The 27159-nt window shown below is 39.4% G+C and overlaps 1 protein-coding gene across 16 annotated transcripts in view; it reads left to right on the top strand.

The window, feature by feature from the left end:
• PARD3 (par-3 family cell polarity regulator) overlaps positions 1-27159 on the top strand; it is a 686226-nt gene that overhangs the window by 83962 nt on the left and 575105 nt on the right. For all 16 annotated transcript variants that reach the window (XM_054582303.1, XM_054582310.1, XM_054582307.1 and 13 more), the window contains exon 2: positions 23150-23251. In XM_054582303.1, the coding sequence (XP_054438278.1) occupies positions 23150-23251 (102 nt within the window). The remainder of the gene's footprint in view (positions 1-23149; positions 23252-27159) is intronic.

Genomic DNA, 27159 nt, shown 5'->3' with positions numbered 1-27159 from the left:
GATAAGTTCTTAACTAGACTGAGGGAAATGGAGAAGGGAGGAGTTGTATTCTGCATGCTCCTCACCTCCAGATCCATCATATACATCACTAAGCCTCAAAATGCCTAGAGTCTAATAAAATAGAGACTGAATGAATTTGGTCTTTGATCCAGAATGCATTGTGAGGGTCTCAGTGTTAACATAGTTGAACATCATTTGTCAGATGTCAGGTGCTCACCAGCTGTGCCCAATAAATGGTAGCAAATGAGTGTGGAGGGGTTAGATAGTGTGGCATATGTGTGTGTGGGGTAGAGTTGAACACTCTTGTCATTATCAGTTGGGAGACACTTAATTCTCAAACAAGAGAGTGTTTAACAAGAGAGCCGAAAGAATTTTATGCTAGCAACACTGTGTAGGACCAGGAATGGAGAAGGAGAGACCAGGGAGAGACAGAAATCTGAAATGCTGCAAATGGCCCATAAATCATCACGTTCATAAACTTGTATAGTTCTTGATAAGAAAAAACACAGCAATTTCTCTTGTTGCTGTGGTCAGGCTTGCTTCAGTGAAATGAATTTCAACCTCTTTACAAAGCACAGAGTGGTAGGTTGTGCTTTGGTACTTTCAGGATTCAGCCACCTGGGAGGAGCCACCTGCTTGCGGTCCTGTGGAGCTGGCCCTGCCAGTGCATTTTAGTATTGTCTGTCATTGCTAGAGTGAGCAAATGAGAAGATGACACATTACACATTAAGGGCACAGTTTTTCCTACAGCCTGGGTCGTCCGGGCAACCTAGGCTCACACCCCTGCATTTCAGGAGCAGCTGCTCTGTAGATGTGGTTTTTCCTCTCCAGTGTGAGGGAACCCACCCATCATGCCCTGTTCATTTGTTCTGTTGGTTCCATAGGCATGTAAGCCTGGGACTCTTGTGCCCAAGTATCAAACTTGACTTCTCAGAATGATGGAATAGCTTGCACACTGTGAAATGGAATGGGTGGCCTGGGTTTTGTGGGCCCAAAGGCTGGTACAGTCTTAAGGGGCCTTTACATCTTGTAGTGCTCCTTCATTATTACAGGTGGAAAATGGCCAGAGCTTTTAAAAAATTGCCAAGATCACACAGCTAGTTACTGGCCAAGAGTTGGTGCCCAGTTTGCAGAAACTCATGGAAAACTGCCCACCATCGTGGACTTTGAAGTACTGCATGGTTGGAGGATGCTTTTTAGGTCTGTGCTCAGGGAGGAGAGAGCTCTGATGCAGTGCTGTCCTTTAGTGTTCATCTGAGGGACAGGAGCTTGTTCTGGAAACCACTGTGCTGCTGGCACAGCAGGAACCATCACGGAGGGCTTGAGGAAGTGATGCTGCATCTTCCTTTGAACCAGTTAACTGTTGATGGTTCAAACACATTGAGGCAAAATCACGAGGTGCCAGTGGATTACCTGCCTGATCCCGATCCCCTGAAAAAAACTGACTCAGTCCTAGTCTAGAGAAATTTTTTGTTTAGATACTGTTATTACCTGTGACATGGCTTAGAACAAGGTTTTTTGTTTTGATTTTTGTTTTTTAAACTAAAAGTGTACTAACCTAAGACAATCAGTCTCTATCAAGCAAATGTTTTAGGTATATGAGAGTGTTTGCCCATTGCCAAAGCAACTTGTCACTGAGTTCCAATCCTGGTGTAGGAAGGAGAGCTCCCAGTGCTTGCTGCCCATCAGCCTAACCCTGGTTTCTAACCGGTGGATCTGGGTTGGGGTGGCTGCAGCTAGGTAATAAGGCTCCCAGGGGTTTCTGATGAAGTCAGAATTGAGAATCACTGGTGTACACCTGCATTCCATTTTTAGATAGATAGACACTAGATGTGCCCCTAAAAGAGTAGATTTTATAGTGTATAATACCAGTCTACACAGTTGAGGAAGGGAGTGTTTTGAAAACCCTGGCTCATAACAACGGTAACTAGTACTTACTGAGCAGTGATTAAATGCCTTAAGCTATTTTAACTACTTTAAAGGTTTTGATTCATTTCATTCTTTTAACTCCTTAATGAGTTGAGTACTCTTTGTCATTCATATTTCCCAGATGAGGAAACTAAGGCAGAGAGGGGTTAATTTGCTCCTGTAGGGTCCAGAGCTTTCACTCCTAACTCCTTGTACTCAGTGAACTCCTGCCTGCTTCGTATTCATGAGTGACACAGCCTTAAGCTTGTGAAGCAGATTGTAAAAACATCGGCATCTCTACTGTGTGGGCGTTTATGGGACAACATTCAGTAGACAGCGTGAGAGGGGAGCTCAGGAAACCTCTGCTGCCATTGACAGCACCATGGGGCTGCCTTATCCCTGAGCTCGTCCCACCCCTCCCCCTCCCCTGTGCCTTGTCTTCAGGATCAATAATACAGCATAACAATAAAGAGAAAAACGAAACTATCTCATGACGTGGTCGATTTTCTGACTTGTGGGTTTGATGCAGACTGGCCAATGTAACAAATGTATATATTTTCACTGTAGTATTTTCTGTGCTTTGTTACTGTGATGATAACCACATTTTAAATATTTCATTGAGACTAGGAGCAGGGCATTCATTATATATATATTTTAATTTTTTATTAGTAAATTTAGAAATGTGTGAGCTTTAAAGAAACCAGCCACATGAGAGAACTGAAGGGGAATAACTATCTCTGCCATCACAATACAGTGGGTGCTTGTACAAGCTCTTACTAATGGGCAGGCATGATCCAGAAGGCCATTGTAATTGCATAAAAAGCCATGGATCTCAATGTACCTTCTAACTACACTGCTTTGGGTTTTTTCTTTTAAGAAGTGTTTTATATAGAAAAATATTTTAAACAATATGGGATTAATTTAACAGCATTTTCAAATTGCCTGTTTAGTTTCTCATGAGTCCATGAGTTTATTCTAATGTCTGATTAAACCGTTCCCATCCTGGATATGAAGTTTCAGTTAAAATGATTTTACCTCCCTGCCCATTGAGTGCTCTCTGCTGGCAGCGTTGGGTTTTCACTGTGGTTACAGACCCATCACTGTGTAAGTGTAGAAGTAGGAACATGGACTTGAGAGTCAAAGGACTTCTGAAGCCTGATTCCCAGCCCAGAGCATAAGAAGACTACCCAGGCAAAATCTGGCCCCCACGCTTGGTCATGTGGCCCTGCGGAGTCGTTACTCCTGAGGGCTTTCAGTCCTGCTGTGTCACTGTGATCAATACTTGAGCATATTTTAAAAACAGTGTACTAGAATAATGCACAATTATGAGGTGGTTGGGTTTTTCCCCCAAGCAGAGAAGTAGCTGTGGAAAATGGGAAGTTTGAAAGTTTTCTGACATAGCAAAGCTGAGATTAGTTGCTATGATATGACTGATATCTCTACATTTGGTTTTTAAAAGATTGTTTGAGATACAGTAATGAGCCAAAAGAAGTTTATTATCTTTGACGGCCAGGTGCCATATTCCTTTAAGGGGGAACTAAACCTCTCAAAAATCACAACAGACATGTAATGACTTCTGGGGGAGTTATTATATGGGGGAGAGAAAAAGAGAAAGAGAGAAAGGGAGAATGTGTGTGTGTTTCAGCTCTCATTGAGGACTTGTCCTCTGAAGGTTTTATTAGATACATATGAGTCAACAGGATCCTCTACAACCAGGGGTGTCCAACCTTTTGGCATCCCTGGGCCACACCGGAAGAAGTAGGGTTGTTTTGGCCCACACATTAAATACATTGTGACACGTAATCACAAAACAATCTCATATTATAAGTAAATTTATGATTTTGTGTTGGGCCGCATTCATAGCCATCCTGAGTGGCATGCGGCCCTCGAGCCGCAGGCTGGACACTCCTGTGACACCCCTGTGACAAGTCAGTGTGTGTATTTGTCAAATGGGAATATTGAATCAACACTGTGCTCATATTGAATCAGCACTGTGAATCAACACAGAGCTCTGCTACTGCAAGGACACATATTTATAAATTGATTTTAAAGTCTGGAAAACTGCTTGCTTTGTAAAGGTGATTCTGTGTTTTTTAAAGGGGTTTTAAACATGCTTTGCGATATCCTAAATGCAAAGGCAAACAAGGTGAATTTAAAAGTTCTTTAAATTTACAGATTTTTGAGTTTGGTCAAGGAGATTTGTACAGCAGGTTTGTACAGGAAGTTTGAGGCCACATGTATCCCAAAATGAAGAGAGAGATGAATGACCATTGGCGCTCTATGTTGAATATCAAGTCTAAGTAAATTGGCTCCCACTTGAGATTAAACAGCTAGCCTGTTCTTCAGTCTTTACTAGTCATAGCACCTCCCTGGGTGCTTCCTAGGGCTCTAGTTTATAGTGACCTTGTGCAAAAGCATTGAGTTAATTTACTGTTAAAACAAGCGCCGGTAACCTGTCATTTGTTTTCTGTGTAGGTGATGTCCAGTGCAAAGAAGCAAGGGTGAATGGCAGGATTGCGGTGTGTGAAATATTTTTACTACTTAGACAATAATAAAGGCAGTGTTTCTAGAGTTAGAGTTTGTGTATTTGCAATTTAATACATGCTAAATTGAAAATACCGGTATAATCCAAATGTAGATTGTTCTTATGTAACTCAGATTAGCAGTGGTATTTAAATGTTTAATTTATATCTTCTATCAGATACTGAAATCAACCTACTTATTAGATCTCTTGCTTTCTTCTGTTTTTTCCTAATTGGCAAATGCTTGGAATCGGACCCCTCTAAGAGATGCCATTCCAGCAGTATGTCTGTGATTTGAGGTGAGGAGCAGTGATGCCTCGCTCCCCTGGTGACCTGAGAGTAACAGGGAAAGCTCCCTCCTCGCCGTCCTCTTCTCAGTCCAGCCCAATGTCCATGAGGAGGTGCCCACCAGTGGTGCTGGGGTGGAGGGGAAGGGCTCAGCTTCCGGCACTGGCACCGCAGATTCCCTGTGCCTGAAGCTTCCCTGCATTTTAGCCTCTGTTATTTGTCTTCTTTTCACATGTCTATTCTTTCCACAATTGTTTAATTCTTTTCAAAGACAACAAGAAGGTAGAGAAAAAAATAGCTTAATTTGAAGACCAGAATTCTGTTATTTTTAGAATGTAGTCTCAACTCTGAGTTGGTTTCTTGAAGTTGCCATGGTCTTTGTAAAGAGTGTGATGTTATTTAAGATTTACATGTAACCAACTCAATTTTGCTTCACTATCGTATTCCCTTGGGTGAGCTTTTCCAAGGGTACTTTGACTATTTGGTGTAGATTTAGGATAAACTAATCACCTTTCAAGGTTTTTATATTGCCTTTCTAGTATTATGCGGCACAAAGTTTTATCAAATGCCCTCTAATTAGGAAAGTGTTTTACCTTTTTCATAATATTCTGGCTTCTTGTAAAATAAAAGTGACAATTCTTAAAGGCAAGTTATTTTACTTAAAATATGGTGGATTTTTTCTTACTAAATAATTTGGAACACTTTAATGACTTCATTTGAGAAGAATTCTTGACACAGTGCAAAATGGCATTTCCAAGGCAGTTTCTTTTTCAAAAGGGGAAAAAAAGTGTCAGTAATCCACACTATATTTATTTACTAGAGGGAGACATTATTTTATGACATACTTTGTACCATGAACTAAAATTTCAGTGCCAACCCCCTTATTAGTTGGTCCATCCAAAATAGAGACAAGTTTCTGCAGGAAATGTCAGATGACTGTGAGGCAGGCCTGAACTGGAATGAAACCGGAATGAGGCTTTGCATCAAAACACATTCTCACCTGAACCATATGGGCTTTGCCTCTTTCCTGTGGCATTGGGTTTTTTTTGCTTTTTTGTTTTGTTTTCCCCAAGAATGGGCTCTGGTATTAGTGTTTAACATATATGGATGTGCTAATTTTATCCTAGTGAAATCATATGCTTACGCACAGACATATGTGTATATACTATTCATTACTTAGCTGTGATGTGACAGTTGGAAGTCTTGAATCTGAAGCTAAAATCTTTGTCCAAATCTCAAGTTGGCTTGAAATGTCTTGGCATTGAGGAGACGGTGAGAGGGTTATGTGGATGTGCCTGGCTGCCCGAAGGGCATGAGGCAAGTCTAAGAAGGTGGGTCGCTGTTTTCCTTGCACTCATGCTAACTACATTTATGGCCTCAGCTGTCAGACGGGTTTTGTTTTCCTTGTCTAGTCCTGTTGATCTAATTTTTATTTTGGGCTTTTGATAAACAGGAAGAGCTGCTATAATACTCTGAGGGAATGTTTGAAAAAACTGCTAAACAAATTTGAGGAATGAGAGTTTTATCCAGAAAGGATTTAACTTGAAAACAAAGGGGGTATTAGGGGAGAATCAAGATAATCACATAACTGTGAAAATTTAGAATTAACAAAATTGATTTGAGATTCTTCTGAAACGCTTTTTTTCTCTTCAAACCTCAAATTGTGGGTTCATATTTGCTGCTTCTGGTACTGTTTAGAACAAATGTGACACTTGAGGTGATGTTAAGGTTAGGGCTTGAGCACCATCAGTTGTCCCACAGGTCAGAAACGTCTCTGCCACAGCCGCCCCCAGTGAGGATCCTCGGATCCTGCGCGTGGCCAGCTCTGCTCAGCCTCATCCAGGCGCTGAGCAGAGAGTGCAGTGAAAGCATGTGTCAGGCCCTGGCCTCGCTCCCTGTCGTTCAGGCTTGCCAGGTGTGTTTGGCCTCCTCGCCCTGTGCTAAGAGTTCCCCTGATTGAAACAAGGTAATTCTTTCACAAAGTGTTCCTTGTCTTCAGTGTTTTCTGAATTTTTGTGATTTCTGTACCATGTGGTTGGTGTTTCGTTTTTGTAATTGGGTATTGCTGGTGAACTTTCCATATACCTATGGCTTGCCTCCCAAAATTCATTTTGAAGTCTGGAGAACAGTTGTTATCACAGACTCAGCTGTACCCAAATTGTTCCCAAACAGTTGCTTGTAGACTAGGTGTTCTTAGTTGGCTAATTGTATGCACCATGCTAGCTCTGATGTTCAGTTGTTGCAGTGTGCTGGAAGTCTGGAGACTATTTTTTCAGTCATTAGGTGCCTCCACGTGGGTGACCTTCCCAGTTCTTGGCTGTTCCTACCAACAGGATTCTCCAGCAACCATATGGGGCCATAGCCTTGCTTCCTGAGTTTGTGCGCATCACCAGTGAAGGGGGCGTCATGGCTCTGACACCATCACTAGACTCTGGTGTGGAAAGCTGTGCTGGGTAGATGGTATCTGTAGAGCTCAGAGCTCTGCTACTGCAAGGACACATGTTTATAAACATGTTTAACAGAGCACATTATAGGAAAGGTAAGGTAATTTTAATTTTGCATTAAGATTAAATTATTCTGGTCATGGGAATATTTGCCTTATTCCTACTCAGAAAGGGAAAGCTGCCTGGAGTGTGTTTAATTTTCATGATAACAACATTATAACTGAGCAGTATGTGACCCTCAGGGATAATCTAACCCCTTCACTGTGCACACAAGGCCTCAGTGCCTAAACAGAGAAAATGACTGGTGCAGAGTCAGGCCATTTAACCCGGAGAGTCATTTTATTGTCCTTTTTTTGTGGCTGCTCATAGACAGGATCTGTGCCACTGGATACCGTTGTCATTGAAGCTGGCTTTCTTGCTGCATCTACGCTATTTGGGCTCTTCAGTGCTTCACAAACTAGCTTCGCTTGTTTCATTACCACCCCCTCTGAAAAAGTTTATAGTTACAAATTTTATTGTTTGCAGTAGTCCATTTCACACTTTAATCACTAGTTGTGTAATTATGTCATGCCTGAATTCCCATAGAGCTAATTTGTTTCTTTGCTTCCATGACGGGCTTTTGTCAGGAACTTTACTTTTAATTATGCTACAAAATAGAAGTAGTACAGACTGTGGTGTCTGTGTTTGCTATATGTTCTGTTTTAGTGTACAGATTGTGGTGCTTTTATGGTCCCCCCCCCCCCCCCGAGATACTGTGTACTATAATTTCTTAGAAGGAGTATATTGAAGACATTAGGTACATAAATTTCAAATACTTTGTAAGGCAGGGATCCTCAGCCCTCAGGCCATGGACCGGTACCAGCCCATGGCCTTTTGGAATCAGGCCCCACAGCAGAAGGTGAGTGGCTGGTGAAAGAGAGCAAAGCTTCATCTGAATTTGCAGCCGCTTCCCATCGCTCCCATTACTGCCTGAGCTTCGTCTCCAGTCAGATCAGCAGCATTGGATTATCATAGGAGCACGAACCCTACTGTGAACTGTGTGTGTGAGGGATCTACGTTGCACATTCCTTATGAGAATCTAATGCCTGATGATTTGAGGTGTGGCTGAGGTGGTGATGCTAGCGCTGGGGAGCAGGTGCAAATACTGATTATCACTAGCAGAGACGTTTGCCTGCACAGAGATCATAATAAATCAGTTGCTTGCAGACTCATATCAAAACTCTATCAATGAGTGGCAAGTGACAATTAAGCTGCACCTGGTGGCAGGCTATAAGGCACCCCCTGCCCCCCCCCCCCCCGCCCCCCAACCCGCCCTGGTCTTTGGAAAAATTTTCTTCCATACAACCGGTCCCTGGTGCTCAAAGATTGGGGGCCACTGTCAATAGGGAACACTTCATAAGGACAGAGGACTAACCATGTATTTAAGGAATTAAGAAATTATATGGCATTAACATATCTAATCTCCTTTATATATATTTCATAAGATATCTTTGAGCTCTTATTTACACCATCCCCATTTCAACTGCATTTTGAAATTGACCAGATGGGCCCAGATAAAGTCTTGAGTCACATCAGGGACTCACAGGAAAATCTAAGTGCAAACAAAATTTGAAATGAATAGGTTAATAAAGGAATATAGATTGATATTTAGCTTGAGACAACCACTAACATATTTCAAAGCATTCTTTGGGATGTGGGGTTCTGTTTAAGAAAGAGTAACTGTGGTTTCATATGGCTGACTAAAGATTCTAGGAGGGGCAGGACCATGTACTTTTATCATCTTTGTGACTGGTTCAGTGCCTGCCATATATAGATGCTCCATAAATATTTGAATGGATGAATCATCTCCACAGCCCCATAGGCATGCACAACTTTAAGACATTGCTGTAAGTGTTGTGGAGGTGAAGGGCAGAAGACAAAGTGGGAATGCAGACTGATGTTGTGAAGAGAGATGCCAGGTGAAATTTGGGTAAGATATTCATGGATGAAGAGGTGGGGAAGACTTTCCAGGAGGGCATAAACAAGTAATAAAAAATGCAGCTACAAAGAGGGTCCATCGATGACTGACTCATATCTTGATGTATTTGAATGTATTGGGTTGGCCAAAATGTCCATATGTTTTTTTTCCATAAAACAAAAGACACATTTTTTATTTTCACCAATAATTTTATTGATTTGGATATTTTGAATATGTTGGCTATCTCCTGCTATTGGTTTCTAGTGGGTAGAGGCCAGGGGTGCAGCTAAACATCTTCCAATGCATAAGACAGCCCACAGCAAATAATTATTTGGCCAAAATGTCAGTAGTACCAAGAAACTTTGCAGATCACTTTTGGCATGTTTGGTCAGTCACAGAACCTCCTCCATACAGTGCACAAATCTTTTTTTTGTGTTTCAATTGCATTTTTACCTTTCTTGAACTAATAAAGCATAACATGCCAAAAAGCATTGCTTATTTTCTTCTATCTTTAATATTCAAATGGCTGCACAGGAATTCACCAATTTTGGTGGTTTTTTTAATAATTGCATGCTGATATGACAGCTGTCATAAGCTACCAAAATTGTCTCGAATGAAGTTAAAGACAACTAAATGCTACTAGAGCCAGCTTATGGAAAAAAAAATGGAACTTTTTGGCCAACCTAGTAGATATATGAGCATGCCCTTTGCCTGTCTGTATTACTCCTTTCTTTGCTGAAAATCTTTCCTAAAAGCTGACAGATATTCTGTGCCTGCAGAGATGTCCATGGTAATAAGACTCAGGTGCACTCTGGACTTTGGCACATTTTTTGAAGATACTGTCATGGCTCCTTCCATGACTGATGGTAGGAGTGTCGTGGGAGGAAAAGGGGGCCCCACCTCTGGCATCAGAAGTCCTGAGGAGACATTGGGGACAGGCTCCTTCACCTTCCCAAGTGGTTGTGGTCTGAGCCACATGCTAAGCACTGCTGTGTGGTGTCCACTGCCTTGGGCCACACTTGTGTTATGATGTTGTGGTGCTGTGGAGCTCTCAGTCAGACCCCACACAGTGAGGAATGTGCTGAATTTGCATATAGGAGCTAGAGGATACACCTGGGTAACTGTTTGCCCAGGATTGCAAAGAGGGATATCGAAGGTAGGTTCAAGCCCTCTGTTAAAATTCACTAATTCCTTAGAGTCTCCTCCTCTGTATGAATTTAGGAACATTTCTTCTGATGTTGTCATGTTTAGTATTGCCAGGTATTAGGAATTACTTGTGTATTTTTAAGTAGTTTGAGATAATTTCTTTAAGAACAACTGGTATGTGGTTTTGGGTTAAGTAATATGAGTGGCGAGCTGCTTTGCGGTCAAGTTGTTGTTGCTTTGTTTTAGAATTCTGAACTATTTACAGTTTATTATGTTTCATTGAGATTTTCTTTCCAGGTCACAAAAATTCCTCTTGGTCTGACCCGACCTCTCTTGTTTGCAAGTTGGAGAGTATAAATATGTGAGTGCAGGTTTTTCTTTTGTGAGATTAGATGGCTAAGTTTAGGGGTTTCCTGGGCTGGTTATTTCTTTTGTAGACACTAGGAAACTATTCAACATTTTAGTTAGCTTTAAAGGATCTCACACCATCTAGGACCCACCATTAATGTCTTAGCTGCACATTGTGCTGTGTGCTGCTGAGGCTGTAGGGTGGGTTTGTACCTTCAGGTGTGTGAAACTCTATTTTAATGTTCACAGATTGTGTTCTCTACAATTTGAAGCCAGTGCTGCCTAGTGCAGGTCTGGAATGAATGCTTCTTAAATCTGTGTAACTTTGATAGGTAATGTGGTGTAAATCATTATTTCCTGATACATTTTTTACTATTCTTTTTTTCTACTTTAAGCAAAAAGCAAAATAGGACTTTATCCATTTTTTTCCCCTTTCACATTTGTACCCCTGACAAAGCTGATCCTCCTGCAATAGGAAATGCATCAGAAGGGCATAGCATGAATTTAGAGGTTGGAGTAATATCTGAGCAGACACTCCCTTTCCTCTTCAACTTCAGTTACATGTGTGGTGATCTCAGATAAGATTCCTGTTCTTTGGTCCTCATCTACAGATAGAGCTGAAAACATTCACCTGCCATGATTTCTGTGAAACCAGTCATGTGTGATTGTGAGTATAAACAAGGAAGTCCTCTGTAAATGTCCCCACCACCCTCAGGCACTGTTCCCTTTTTGCTTTCCTTTGTAGAGAAGGGTGGAAGGGTGCAGGAATGGAATAGGTCAGGAGGAGGGTACAGTGCCATGTGCCTACTCTCATGGTGCTGATGTTACAGAGTTTGTAGAGATTCTGAGTTCTGCAGCAGAATATCCTATAGGTCCATCTTGTATTTAAGGGCCTTTGGCTTGGATCTGTTGGATAGGCATTACCTCACATTTTCCCTTACTTCAGTAAAGCCTTCTGTTCACTCTCCAGCTCATCAGCTAACAACACCCCCATGCCCTTGCATGTTCCTACTAGGACCAGAGCAGGAAGAATTGGGTTGGTCATGGTGAACTGTTGTCTTGCCCTCTTTTTCTTGGGTTATAGGCAGGTTTATCTAGGCTCAGACTTATTTCTGACTGGCATTCCTGGAGACTCAGCCTCTGTGGATGAGAATGAAAGTGTTTATCCTGGAATTCAGGTTCCTTTTCATTTTCAAGGAAAGAGTACCTGGATACCTTCTTTCCCCATCCCTAAGATGTTGTATGGAATGTCAGCTAGAGTAATCATGCCGCACTTTTTGAGTTAGCTCTTGGAGTAGAGGAGAGGGGTAAATGGAACGGTGTGCCTGTGGCATTTCACTTAGCAGTTAGGAGAGCACAAGTCTGTCTTTGTTGATTATAGTTTCTGAGAAACTCTTGTTTATATTTTTTCCTTTATCCAATAGGATTATTACTTTTGTTTTCTTTTTCACATGCTATTTATACAGCACAGTGCTTTGTTTTTTGTTCTGTGCTACAAAACTCAGAGGATGGTCCCTGTCTTTGGGGAACTTATCTAGAGATAAACAGAATGACACACATGTTAGGCTCTTAAGTGAGAAGTATGTGGTATAGATAAATACTTAGGGGTTGGAGTACATTTTACAGAGGATGTGGTTTTGATGTAGATTTGGAAAGATACATACAGTTTGGGTAGTTGTAACTGTAAGGACAAGAGTGTTACAGATGTGCAGAATAGATTCAGCAAAAAAGCATGAGGGTTCATTCAGCAAAAAATGCACAGAGCCAATACTGAGCATGTATGCTGTCTCAGACACTATTCAGTGAATAGAACAATTGAAGATCAAGATGCACGAAGGCAGCATTAAGGCCTTTCTGGGAGGAAACTGTGATGGGAGCAATGGAAAGCCAGGAAAAACATACTTGAAAAGAGTGTTAAGTACTTATCCAAGGATGTTGGATTTGACCTTTAAAATGTAGTGAGTCACTGAAAATGATTCATCTTTCAGGACATTGATATGATGAAATGGGTATTTTGTGAATATGGATGTACCAGCAACATGCAGGACCAGATTGTAAAGACTGAGAGTCTAGAAGCAGTACATGAGTTAGAAAGTAATCACATTATTGAGAAAAAGAGATGAAAGAAAGGGAAAGAAAGACATATATTCACTAGTTATTTATTTAAGATGATAAAATTTAAAAATAATCATATGTTTATTATGGAAAATCAGAAAATATAGACAATGACTGTCAGCTCTGTGTCTATGCCTATAGGTAACGCTGTCTTCAAACTAAAGATGGCATCTTACTTAGATCTGTGCCCAGTGTTTAAATTGCTGTATAGTGTTTCATTATTTGATCTACTCAACCAATTTCTTATAATTGGGTATATATGTGGATCCCTGTTCTGTGTTATTGTTTATTAAAATACCTGATTTAATATGTACATCCAAACTGGGTATACACATATTTTGAGTTCCTGGGTTAGTGGATATGTTCCTTTTTTAAGCATTTTGATGCATGGTATCAAATTCCACCTTTCTATAACCTTCCACCCCCGGGCTTCAGTCAGCATGTGTGTGACAATTTAGAACTCGGGAGCAGCATGTGAGAATGCTAGCTTACTGTACTGTTATGAGTACTGGGTCATTAAATTTGTTTTAAATTATTCTGTTTTCCCAATTTGTTGTGAAAAACTACAACATTGGTTGAATCGTAAAAAGTATAGCTGTGTCAGTTGACCTGCATTTGGATTTAGCCAGTAGAAGGTAAAATGGGAAATGGGAAATGGGAGGCCCATGTTGAGGTAGTCTTGGAGTAGATCCTGCTTCCCTCTCTGATGTGGGCTGTGTCTTTGTTGCTCCTGTCTCTTTCCAAAGTCCAAGTCCTGACTAGAAGGACTAACTTCTGCCACAGCAACCCAGTCATGGGCTCTGGGCCACCTCTCTTTATTCCTTTAGCCAAAGCGGGGTGGTAGCTTCCTGCAATGGCTAATTTGTGGCTTGGCCCCACCCTACTGCCATCCTTGTTTGAATTTCATCTCTTACATCTTTTGTAACTAGTTTTTTATATTAATTTAACTCTGCTTAAAATAGTTGTGATAAGCTGTACTTTCCTGGTTGCACTGAATGATAGATATTTATTCATTTATTTATACACACTTACACAAAGGGTTGGGCAAAAGTAGGTTTATAGTTGTGAGTATGCAAAAGTTTCTTCTTGTATTATTATTTATTAATTATTGTGTATTTTCCATATGAACTGTAAAACTACTTTTACTCAACCCAGTATACACACATACCTATACACAAACACATACGACCAGTATATGCTGTTCTAAAGGACATCATGACACTTTTTGAAATACTTCAGCATATACCCCCAATAATAAGGAGATTCTCTGATATATTCACAAAACTATATCATACTTAGGAAAATTAAGAATAATTTTCTAGTATTATCTAACCTCTTATCCATATTAAATTTTTCCAATCTTTCTCCAAGATGTCTTATACTTTTTTTAAAACCTCAACAAGGATTTAGTCAAGGCTTACACCTTGAATTTGGTTATGCCTCCTTAGTCTCTTAGATCTAGTGCAGCCCCCCAGTTAATTGTATTTTTAAATGACATTAACTGACATTTTAAAAACATTTTCTATTTACAAATTTCTGAACTACAGTATAGTACATTACCTAGATTCACCAGTTTTTAAAATTTTGCTATGATTGACTTATTCCTGTATATATGCGTGTGTGTGTATGCCAAAAAGTTCTTTTTTTTCCCCCGTAAGATCGCTCTAGTAGTGCTTAGTTGTCTTTAACTTCATTTGAAATAATTTTGTTAGATTGAAGTTGTGACAGCTGGTCATATCAACAGGCACTTTAAAAAAACTTATCAAAAGTGGTGAATTTTTGTGTAGCCATCTTAATATTGAAGATGGTAGAAAATATGCAGCATTTTCAGCATACTATGCTTTATTATTTCAGGAAAGGTAAAAATGCAACTGAAACGCAAAAAAAAGATTTGTGCAGTGTACGGAGAAGGTGCTGTGACTGAACGTGTCAAAAGTGGTTTGCCAAGTTTCATGCTGGAGATTTCTCACTGTACGATGCTCCATGGCCGGGTAGACCAGCTGAAGTTGATAGTGATCAAATTGAGACATTAATTGAGAACAGTCAGCGTTCTACCACACGGGAGATAGCCGACATACTCGAAATATCCAAGTCAATAAAGTTATTGGTGAAAATGAAAAGTGTGTCTTTTTTTTTAATGGAAAAAATAGATGGACTTTTTGGCCAACACAGTATACATACACACATGCTAGTAATACTACTAATTTCTTTTTTTGTGTGTGTTGAACCATTTGAGATTAAACTGCAAATATTGTGACACTCTTAACCATCAAAAAACCTCAGCATTCATTCTCTAAAAACAAGATTTTTAAAATATATAACCACTATACAATGATCACATGCAGGAAATGTCCCAATTACACAATTCTGTCACCTAAGATGACAGATTTTTTTAAATTGTCCCAGTACTGTCCTTTTTCACATTTTTTTTATTTTTTCTCTAGATTCAAGACTCACTGTAAGATCATATGTTGCACTTAGGTATCAAACGACGTGGACTTTTTTTTTAATGAATTAGTGCAATTGTGTTGTTAGAAGTCTCACATTTCAGAGTTGTCCGATTGCTTTCCTGTGGGGTCATTTCCTTTTTCTCTATTTGCTATATATTCTATAGAGGAGAAGTTAGGTTTATGAGTTGATTGGGTTAATTCAGAGAAGGAAAGTGTTGCCAGTAGGAATGAAGACAGGAGGTTGGTTTTAGGGGGAAGAGAAGGGAAAATAAGTTTAATCAATTTGAATTAAATCAAATTTGATAAAAACATTTCCCAACATTTTCAAAATAAGTTTCTCTGTATGTAATGTACACCTCAATAAACTTAATTTTAAGGAAAAAAGCATTGTCCAGTCATCAATTATTCCCACATGTTGTTATACTCATTGCAGTAAAATTTCCTGGCATCCTCTAACAAACAAGCTCCCGAGGTGATGTGCAGTGAGAGTTAGATACTTGAGGCTGGGGTGTTGGGGGGGCCTTGGTCTAGAGATGTGGTTTTTGCATTCCTTGGAGTGGAAACAGTTCTGAAAAAGGACTGTAAGTAACAGTCAACACTGAAATTTATCTATATGGTTATCATGGAAGACAATTACAGAGTCATACCTCATTACTCCTCGGCTTTAGAACTCTGTCACATTTTGACAAGAAAAGGATATTTCAGCACTTGGTGCTTTCTCAGGACACCTTGCACTTGCTACAGCCTGTGTGAGTCACCACACTGTCCTGCAAGAGAAAATGCTTCATCATACGGTACTCATTGGTTTGGTACTCGCCATGAGTTCTGGAATGAATTAACGGTGAGTATTGAGGTACCACTGTATATGTATGTGCTCATGGCAGCCATTCTTAAGGTGTAATTAGTATTATCTGCTTGATTTAAGAAATGTGGGAGAAAGCACTGAAGCTATGAACTTATGAGCTAAAAGTAATACATAGAAAAAATGCCAAGTATTTCAGTGACTCTCCTCTCCCCCATCTCAAACGTTTGTTGTCCATCAGGATCCTCTGGAGTGATGTTCAAACACAGATGCTGGGTCCCTCCTTGAGAGATTTTGATTCAAGTTCGACCAGGGTGGATGGAGCTCAAACAGAATTTCTGACTAGTTCTCAGGTGATGCTGTTGCTGGAATGAAATCGAACTTTGAGAACCACTGCTTTAAATAATGGATGAGATGAGAACATGTAATATAATATTTGGGTGAGCGAGTGGTTTTTCAAACTTGATTTTTTAAGTCAACAGCTTTTTTATTAAAAGAATTATTTTATGTATTGAATACCTCCCCATTATGGAAAATATAAAGAGAGAAGGAGGAGGGGCTCGAGTGAGGGGACAAGCAGCTGTGAAGCTATTGTAAAGCCTTGTAAAACCTTTCGTATGGGTCTGAGAAAGGGCAGGGAGTGAATCTGTAGACCTAGGTTGGAGTCCTGGATGACAGCATTTGTTAACTGTGACCTCATCAGCAACTTAACACTATCTGAGTCTATTTTCTAATCAGAAAATAGGGATTATAAATCCTCCCACTATATTACTGCACACGAGTGCATTTTTTAAATTGTAAAACATAGTGCAAATGTAACTGGTGGGTACAGTTCTCATTTCTGCCTTGGCTCTATCCTGAGCCAGCTCTGTGATCTGAGGCTGTGCCCTTGGTTTGTGTGCAATGGTACGGGAATTGGGGTGCATCCATGACTGAAGTGATGTCTACATTGTTAGTAAAGTTAACACAGAGATAGAGGTCAGTAATGGGCTGATTTCCCACATTATTAGGCCAGTGTGTGGCTCTTTGAGAACTTTTGTGCTAGTTGTAATAAAAAAAAAAAATGCCTGAAGCTTGTTTCCTTCAGGTTGGAATCCAGCTGTGGTGTCATGATGCATTTTTCTTTTTTGATTGACATTGAATGAAACCATCCTCTCTTCAAGGGAGGCAGTGGGTTTGTGATTTGCTCTGTGTTACTTTGTGGTACTGAGATGTTTGTTTTGGTTTTGGGTGTGGTTTGAGGGTGGAAAAGGGAGGGACAGAGGAGTGTACTCACAATGACTTAGTAACCACTTCCACATGGTGATAGAGGTCGCTATTGTCAAACCAGAGATTTCTGACCTTCTATGTTTTCTGCCTTTATTCTGAAGTCCCCCCACCTGTTTAATGTTCAGCAGTGTTGCTACAACAAAACTGACTAAAAAATAGACATTTTTGAAAGTGAAATTGATTAAAGTAGGTAAGGTTAAAATTGCATGTATAACAAGTAAGTTGAAATACAATTATTAAAAAACTTGAGAAAATGTTCTTTAAATGTTTTGTTTTTCATTTAAGTAAATTGGAGAGATGGAAGAGAATCTAGAATGAGGCACAGTTCCTAATGATTGTGCTCTTCCATTAACTTTAAAAAGGAAATGTTCTCTATTTGTTATGTCATCGGCAGTGACTTCATCTGTCTTGACAACATAATTATCCTCTGGCCAATAGGATTGGCAGATGCTAAAATTTAAACTGTGTGGCATGCCTGTGATTGTAAGGAATTTTCAAACTGTTCCTCTTCAGGCTCACTGCTTTCTCACCATCATGCATGTGCATCGTTAGGAAAAAGCAGGGCCCTGAGAGGTCACCTTTCCTGACTCTGCCCGATTCTTTCAGTATTTGCTTTCATATTTCTGTATAAATTGCTATAATGTTTCTTTTTAAAAATTTAGTTTCCTGTCATCTTTTCACTAATATGGAAGATTTAACTCTATTTCACTGCCCCATGTGTGTTTTGCCCTTGTTTCTCTCTCAGCCATTTCTTGCATGGATATCTCTCTCTCTCTCTCTCTCTCTCTCTGACTTTTTAGACCTCTTTCCCTCCAAAGTAGATAGAATTTTGATTAAATATTCGATGTTCACATTATTTTCATTTTTAAAAGTCGCTCATACCTGAACCATGTATGTTAGATACCTTGATTACTTTTTCTTTCTTTCACAACTTTTGTTTTCCCTGGAATGAACAATGTTTTCCCCTTTGGTTGGTTTTCTGTGAATATACAACTATTTCCACCACAGCTCTGACAGTTGTTAAAATAGCATCTCAGTATGATCAGTCATATTCAACACTGTCACCTTGAAGACATCTCTTTTGGAACTTCTGGCTCTGTTCCAGTCTGGATGGGTTACCTTCCTAACCTGTGGCACAGCTGACATCCTGGGAGTTTTGGGAGTTGTCCTCTATGTTATGTTCTTGTTTTCATATGTACCATCCTCATGCACGGTTTCCTTGTTTTCTTAAAGCACACCTTCCATTACTAACCCAAAAAAGGCACAGGGAAGGTAATTTTTTTTTGGAGACATTGCATTTCTAAAAATGTCTTTTTTTCTACCTTCATTCACCCTTTACTGATACTTGTTGGGTGAGGTGTACAGTTCTAAGATGTAGACTGTTTGTTTTAGGAATTTTGAAGTCAGTATTCCATTATCATTTAGATTTTACTGTTATCATACAGAAGGTCAAGTTCATTCTGATTCCTTATCCCTTTGTTGTGGTGACTTGTTTTTTACTTTCTGGGATTTTTTTTTTTTTTTTTTTGGTTGGTCTTCTGTTTTCTGTATTCTGATGTTTTGATGAGTCTACTCAGTCTTTTTAGCTGTTAGGATCTCATTTGGCTAAAACCTCATGACAAACCTTTCCTGTTTCTTTCCAAGTGAAAATAATCTTCCCCCTTTCTGAACTCACATAGCATTTTAATGTCTGTTTTTCTTATGACATGTGGTTTACCTCTTTTAAACTATTTGTGTCTTAATCTGATAAATTTTAATATCTCAGAGTAGGTAATGAATGTTGCTTTTTCCTTCCTTCAGTCAGTGCTTTGCACATAGTGAATATACTCAGTTTTTTTGATCAGCGTGGATTTTCATTTATCTTCTCTGGTCTTCTGTTTACACATGCATTACACATACAATGATACAGATCATTGCTGTATGCCATGATAATGCAAGAGTGGGGCATTATTTCTAATTGCAGGTACTTTTCTTAAAACTTGCTGGGGCATAAAATATGCAGAACTTTTGTATTACCTAGGCCACAACTCATAAAAGCTCATTATCTTGCTGCATAATACGAGGTTTCTCTGTCTGGAATATGAGAGCTTTCTTGAAGGTGGTATAGGAATTATCCTGTATTAGGGCTTTTCCTGTACTGTTGTGTCTTGTGTGTCCTGCAGTGGAGTAGATATCAGCATTCCTTCTAAGCTGAAGCTTATCAAATCCCTATGGTTTCCTTCTCAGCAGGTCTCAGAAATCTTCCCTCCACCCTTTCCCAGCCCATTCTTTGTCTGGGTGAGGAACAGTGTTCTTAGGTGGTTTTGTCTCTGGATTCCTTCTCTGGGCTTTGATCCATCTTTGGGGAACCTTACCTGACTGGGACATTTGCTTCTTGGTAGACTTCTCTCCAGCTGCTTGGCAGATGAACTTCTTTCCTTGTTTGTTGCTTATGTTTGATGGATTTTTGTTCATCATAATGTAAAATTGTTGTTAGTGTTTAAATCTTTGGTTATTTTAAATACACACATCCTAAGTGAGAAACATTCTTTTCTAAACTGAGTGTTGTGTCATTGTAACCAAACAAAAGAGATGTTTGCCTGCCTGCCACCACAAGAGCCAAACTTGTGAGGCAAGTGCTGGTGCAAAAAGGAGAGGTTTTATTTAGGTGCCATACAACCTGGGAGAATGGTGGACTCCCTCATCAAAGACCAAGCCTTCTGTTTTTCCAGAGATAGGAAAGGAAGGCCTTTTTTCCCTAACCGATTATCTTGCTAGCTTTTTGCATGCTCAGGCCCTATCCATTCATCTTTCTAGCTTTCAGAGCTCAGTGGAAGAACCTCCCCAGCTGCCATCTTGGCCAATGGGGAAGACTCCCCAATGCCTGTCTAGGTAACATCATTTTTCGTTTTTTACCTAATGACGAGTATACTGATTGTAGAATTAGTGTTTTGGTATTTTTAAAGTGACTTTACCTCTTGTTCAATTACATTTCTAAGTTTCTGTAGCTAGTATAGCAATGATTGCACTGTTTCAAATTTTTTAGTATAAACTACCACAAAGTGTGACCAATAAGCATGCTCTAATTTGTGTAGAAAACAGTTCTCCCTGATGGGTACTTGACTGTTTTCTTGAAAATACAGCCAGTCTTTTGTTTATTCAGAGAAAATTGTGTTAACAAGAGCTGCCAGTTAAAATCACCTGAGACACTGTTGTTCCATGGAGTGTATTTCTCAATGGCAAAAGTACTCTTCCTAGTTTTTATACTCTTGGTGAGAGGAGATCATTTTTATGTGACCTGCTCAGATCTGACTTTTTTGTGTGTAGTATATGTTCATTTGGGATTACTGATGATTTTCCTCTTGGTTCCTTCTCTCCAAATAGTTTTTTCCTTCCATTCAGCATGTATTATGGAGTGGCATTTAATAAATGCCAACTTGCTAAGTGCTTTTGCATGGTGTTGTCGTGTCTACTTGGCATAACTGACCAGTGAATCAGGTCCCCTCAACAATTAAATCTCAAAATTAGACAATCCTTGATCAGATAGTTCTAGGAATATAAGCCAAATTTATAGCGTATTTCAAGAAGGAGGGAATGGTCAGTGGTGTCAACTTCTGTGATATACCAGGAAGATAGGTTTTGTGTATGGGACCATTGCATTAAACAATATGGGTGCTGTTGGTGGACAGTCTTGGGAGTGTGGTGGAGAAGAAGGCTGAGCGGCATGGGATTATGGGAGAAGAATCTGTGACAAGGAATCTTTAAAAAAGTTTGCTGTAAAGAAGATCAGAGAATTGATATGTAAATAGATGGTTAAGTAGGGTCAACAGAAGCTGTTGTACTGTTATTTTAATATGTATAAAAATAAAAATTAACAGTTTTAATGGCTGAAAGTTGACATCTGAGTACTATTTTCTATATTGCGAAGTCAGAGATAGACTTCTAATCTGTCTTGGAGTTCTGGTCAGGTAGAGCTTGTAAAGGAGATGACTGAGTAGTCTTGATGGATGGAGAGGGTTAGCTTTGAGGTTGAGGTGAGGCATTATGCAGCGGTCCACTTATGCAGGGCTTAATACAGGCTGTGACAGGGGATGTGATGGGGAAAAGGCTGGAACATAGGTTATGAAATATACAGTGAAGAGGTTGTGAAAATCTTTAGGTGGAAATCTTAAAGGATTAGCTCCAAATCTTACATAAAGGCTGTAGGTTATGATCTCATATGGAGAGAGTGAAGACTGGGAAGCTTAAAGCTTTTTTCCTAAGGCCACGTTTTAGAGGTCAGTTTGCTTCTGTGCGTGTAAAAGTATTTTAGAAATGAAAGTTGATACTTAGGTTGATTAGGTCATCCACAGCTTACTTTGGCGGGAAAGAGAGCAGGATGATGTATTCTAAGTGGTGAGGGAATGATGGTTAGGGGTATCTTTTTTTTGTTGATTCCTGGGATATTGATTTCTCTTTTAGAGTTAATACCATTTGGCACAGAAGAATAGGAATATAGGTTCTTTGGGCCTTTGCTCTTTGATGGCTCAAAAAAGCTAGAAATGACAGATTCTGGAACACTCTTAGACTCACACAGCACTAAGAGTTCCTAAGGACTCTTCCTAAGAGTTCTCTGGATGACATCAGAGTCGGGGGATCATGCAGAGCAGGGCCTCTTGAATGAAGAGGGATGCTTTTATAAACTTCTTTGTGTTGTGAGTACTGAATCTCCTTTTAAAGAAGTCCAGGGAGATTAGGGAGCAGAATAACTATAGGTCATTTGCATGGTAGTTTTCCTGACAATATTTAGTAACTTTGAGATGTAAGGTTTGAGCTCCTTGCTGTGCTGGTTAAAAAATGACAAGAATTGGTAATTATGCTTTTTTTTTTTTCCCACGAGTGTTCCAATTGACTAACTCTTAGACGTGGCTTTGTGAGAGATTCTCTTGGAGGACCTTTCAAGGATGTGGGTTTCCTGGCCTAGCCTTGGAAGGGCAGTCTGAGTCAATAGCTCTGGGGTGGGGTCCAGGAATGTGTATTGTAACCATGATTAATCTCCTGCCTCCTCTCTCCCAGATTCTCCTTTAAGAAAGAACCATACTTTAAATTGGAAAAATGGGCTGTTAACTTGAACTTTTTAATGTAATTCTGTGTTGTGGATAATTCAGTAGATAAAGGTAAAAGATAATTTAGTACATCTTTATTTGAGAATACAATTGTGAATGATTGTGGAATTTGAAAAACAAACAACTATGTCTCCAAATAACTTTAAAACATGTTTTTTTTAGTGTGTATATGTGTATGTGTACATGTACACATATATATGTATATGAGTATGCACATACATTTTTATGTGCAGATATAGAAGGTATATATAATTTTGCACTTACAGAATAGGCTGAAAGCACACACATTGTTCTGAGCTTGTGTTGTTCACTTATGGTCTTGTCTACATTATTCCATGTCATTGTGTTAGGCCTTATTAGCAGGGAGTACTTTGAGCAACCAGGATGTGCCACCTCCTTTTATTCAGATATGCTGTGACATTTGCTTTTTAGGCATATTCTGTGTTACTTATTAGAATATTTCTGTGGATTGGATTGACAAGTGGATAATAGGAAACCAGGCAAACTTTAGAGAAATCAGTATTTCTGACACAGTGCATTTAGCTGGTTTCTGTAGTTCCTGTCACAATAGTGTATTAGCATGTGAGCCAAAGGAAAGAGTATGTATGAGTGACTCCATCATAAAAAAAAAAAGGAAAATTGATTCAACAGCACATAGGGAGAGACCTGAATTTTACATCACTTGAAATAGGTTTGATGGGACCAATTTTTTTTTTTTTCATTTTTAAAAATGGGAGGTTTTTGCAGTCTAAATTATTGTTTTTCCTTTTGGTGATGCTAAGTTGGTGCATTCGATGTTTCTGTTCATTTGTACAGGATCCAAGCTACTGGATACAGGTGCATCGACTGGAACATGGAGATGGAGGAATATTGGATCTTGATGACATCCTCTGTGATGTAGCAGATGATAAAGACAGAGTGAGTTCAAGTCCAGGGGGAGCTGCTCTGACTGTCTCTTGTGAAGACTGGGTAGGGAGTGGGTAGGTGGGAATACTTTTCCTTCCTGTTTTAGACCACACGTACCTTAAAGAACATTCAGGCCACTTACTCTGGTATGTATATTTTATAGTAGGTATTATGAATCTTCATTGCCCTGAAACCTATGGTATAAATGCTTTCTTTCCTTGGTACTTGGGACTTAGTGCTAAATTTTGGAATTTTAGAATTGCAACTTTTTAAATGGATGTATTTTTAAAAGGTTTTTTTTTGGTTTTGTTTTTTGTTTTGCCATTTCCCCTTTTATTTTAACCAAGCATAACATCTTTACCTGACAATTCAGGTTCATCATTATGATCATTAAGTGTTTTGATGTGCCGTATGCGAAAAAGTGGGAAAAGTGTTCTGATTCCCACTTTCGCCCATCACAGCAGCTGGCCTGTGTGATGCCCCTCCTGGCTACTAAACCAGTGTGCATCCTGGCAGCTCCCTGTGTCCTGGGCTCTTGGAAAGCCATCTTTTCCTCCATGCTGTTTGGGGGCTTTTACTGGAATGCCTGCTTAAATGCAGCTGATGATTTTGACATTGTGAATGTGGCCGCTCATGGGCATTTCATTGTTTGCTTATACTCTTTTGTCTGCTCTCTTTGAGGGAAGGAGGGGGAGGAATAATGACTCTCAACCTTTTAAGAATTTGTGAGAGGATATTAGTCTCTGCATGTAGAAGTCAGCAAATTCTTTATTGTAATGAGGTGATGAGACTTGAGCAGGCTTTGGCCACACTCTCTTCCGTGTTGACTTCTAACAAAACTATAGAAGGGCTCAACTGCGTGTGCAGTTGTATCATCATGACTTTGTGATAGTGCAACGTAGGTTAAACCAGTGCGGTTACAGCCTTGGGTTGGAGGATGGTAAATTCACCTGGGCCTGGTCCTGCTGGGGCTCTCTCTCATTACCAGACTTTGCCTCATCTGTCATCCGCTCGCCTTTTGGTGAGCACAGCTGTTGTGTTTTGTTTACTCCTATGCTTGCATGGTTCCTACCTTAGAACTGGTGCATGTCTTTTATGTTTCCTTGAAATCTTAAAAAATGAAAATTTTCAGGTAGCAAATATTATGTACTTTAAAGGCTATATGATTCACTAGCACCTGCTATGGTGGGTTTTGTCTTTTGTAGCTACTGTGGGCCAGGAGCACCTTGGGTCAAAAATGCAGACCTTTTCTGCCCATTTATGATATGTTGCTATTTCTCTTGGTGCTGTTTATCTGTTTTGAGGTTTTCAGTGAGCCAAGAGTAGGGGACTCTCAAATTCTTTTCCTGCAAACCACATGAAGAGTACCATCGAGACATTTAAATTACACTGATTTTATTGGGTGGTTCCCTCCAAAAGCTTAAAGCAACTATGGACATTTATGGAGTTTTAAAAAGCCATATATATAATAATAAGGGATGAACTAATATTGTATCAATCTTTCATTACTTTCTTCCTTTTTCGATCTTTGTTTTAAAAGATTTTATTTATTTTTAGAAAGACGGGAAGGGAGGGAGAAAGAGAGGGAGACAAATATTGATGTGTGAGAGAAATAGTTGGTTGCCTCTCGCAAGCCCCCAACTGGGGACCTGGCTGGCAATCTAGACATGTGCCCTAACCAGGGATCAAACTAGCAACTTTTTGGTTTGCAGGCCAGCACTCAATCCACTGAGCCATACCAGCAAGGGCTCTTTCTTTTTCCTTCTCTTTCCCTTTCCCTTTCTCTTTCCCTTTCCCTTTCCCTTTCCCTTTCCCTTTCCCTTTCTCCTTCTCTTCCTTCCCCCTCCCCTCCCCTCCCCTCCCCTATTTCCTTCCCGTGACTTCCCTTATTCTCCTCCCCTCCTCCCCTCCCATTCCTTCCCTCATTGCTTTCTTGGATTTTTTCTTCTATAAAAATTATATAGCTACTTATGAGGAAAAATAAATGTATAAAGAAGGAAGTAATCACCTGTAAGCCCATTGTTGCTCAGAGTTCATCACTGTTGGATTTGAGTGGCCTTTGCATCCTGACCATTCTTTTTCTTCAGATACAGATACACACATACTTTTTGTTTTAAAGCAAAAGGAGTGAATAGTAGTCTGCTTTCTGTCCTTGAGTTGATTATAAATAATTTTCATGTCTGTTAACCTTAACATATGGTAGTCATCCAAATCTTTATTTGTATATGCTAATATACCTGTGTATATTTTGTTTTATGTATCTGGGTGTTCTCTTATTATACTTGTTTTGGTACTCTGGTTACTATGGAGACAGCTGAGTTGGTGCTTGTGCACTTGCATTGTTGGCATCTGCACTCTGAGCAGCTGTGATGAGCACTTGTTTCTGTCCATCTGTGTTTCCTTTTTGATGGTGCACAGACATAGCTTTCCCTCAAGTTGGTGCCATCCTACTTTACATATTGACTTACTGCCCTTCAATAAAGGGAATGAGAGCCAGTGTATAAGATGGCCTCTTAGGTGTGCCCAGCTCTGTTATATTGCTTGGAACAACCCACTGTGAATGTTGAGTTGTATGAATAAGTTTGGTGGGACTGTGACGAGTGCTTCTGGGAACACGGTGCTGAATGGACTCATTACATTTAGCACCATACAGTAATGTATTATAGGTTTACAAAATACAGGCTATACTTTCTCACCATTCTTCCCTGTACCCACTCCCCCCTGCCCTCCTTCAGCAAACACACTCTACAACAGAGTCTGCATGGTAAGTAGGTAAAATCTGAAATGAAGATGTGGACAGTATGATTAGAAAAAATATTCTAAAATGTATCGAAATTTATGCCCCGTAAATGGGATTTTTGATGGATGTTTCATGTATACTTGAAAATAATGTATACCCTACAATTGTTGGATTCAGTGTTCTATGAAGATCAATTAGGTTAAGGTCTTTGATAATCTTGTTAGATCTTTGGGGTAATTTCTTACTCAGTAACTTAAAATAATACACTCTTTTTTAATACAATTAACTATTACATCACAAACAAAAACCAAGGATAAGGCAAACCGATCTTCTAAAATTGTTGCATATTAATGTTATTTCATAAATTGTGTTTTAGATTTTGTTTTCTTGCACAAATTTGATGATGAATATATTTTGTAGAGTATTTTATAAAATTTGATGATGAATATATTTTCTGGAGTCTTTTATATTTCTTACACAAGTTAAAAAAATCTTTCAACCTAGGAAAAATGTTTTAAATAGTAAGCGAAGTAAATTTTTAGATACTTTTATATGATGCAGATTAAATTGCTTTCAAGTTGAAAAGTGCTAGAGAGTATAATGTACCATAGACCGAAATAGCTTTAAATTATTTTTTATTTGTCCAGAAATACTTAAAAGTATATGATTATTTAAATTTTTTTGAATGAGCTTTCTAGATTAAAGGGTCCATTTTATGTTTTTAAACTGTAAATGTAACTGTAAAACATATAAAGAATAATCCAGAATTGCAGTGTCCAATTACCACAGGTATTGTTGGATGTGATATTCACACAGATAATGTGTGTTCAGTTGCATCTTTTTTCCATGGCTCTGAAATTTGATTGTGATCTCCTCACCCTACAGTGTTTTAATTGTTTTTGGCAGCTACTCTGAGTAAAGATCTTGACACCTGCTTTTAGGCTTAAAAAGGCATTATAGAGCTCCAAAACAATAAAATTCCTCTGTAAACAATGTTCTGTTTTATGAAAAACCCTTGGGCACTTGTTTAAAGCCCAGGCACCTAGCCTAGGGAAGTGGGATATCAGTGCGACAGGCCTGGGTATCTGTGATTTGTAATCCTCCAGGGGCACTGAGGCACATTAAACTTTGTAACCATGGGTTTAATGACCCTGCCATCAGTCTCTGTAGTGGAGAAAAT

This window comes from Pteronotus mesoamericanus, unplaced genomic scaffold (genome assembly GCF_021234165.1).
Source record: "Pteronotus mesoamericanus isolate MK-2021 breed Mesoamerican mustached bat unplaced genomic scaffold, CSHL_Meso_final contig_69, whole genome shotgun sequence".
Taxonomy (NCBI): domain Eukaryota; kingdom Metazoa; phylum Chordata; class Mammalia; order Chiroptera; family Mormoopidae; genus Pteronotus; species Pteronotus mesoamericanus.
The sequence above is the reverse complement of the archived record's forward strand: the minus strand, read 5'-3'. Positions and strand labels throughout refer to the sequence as shown.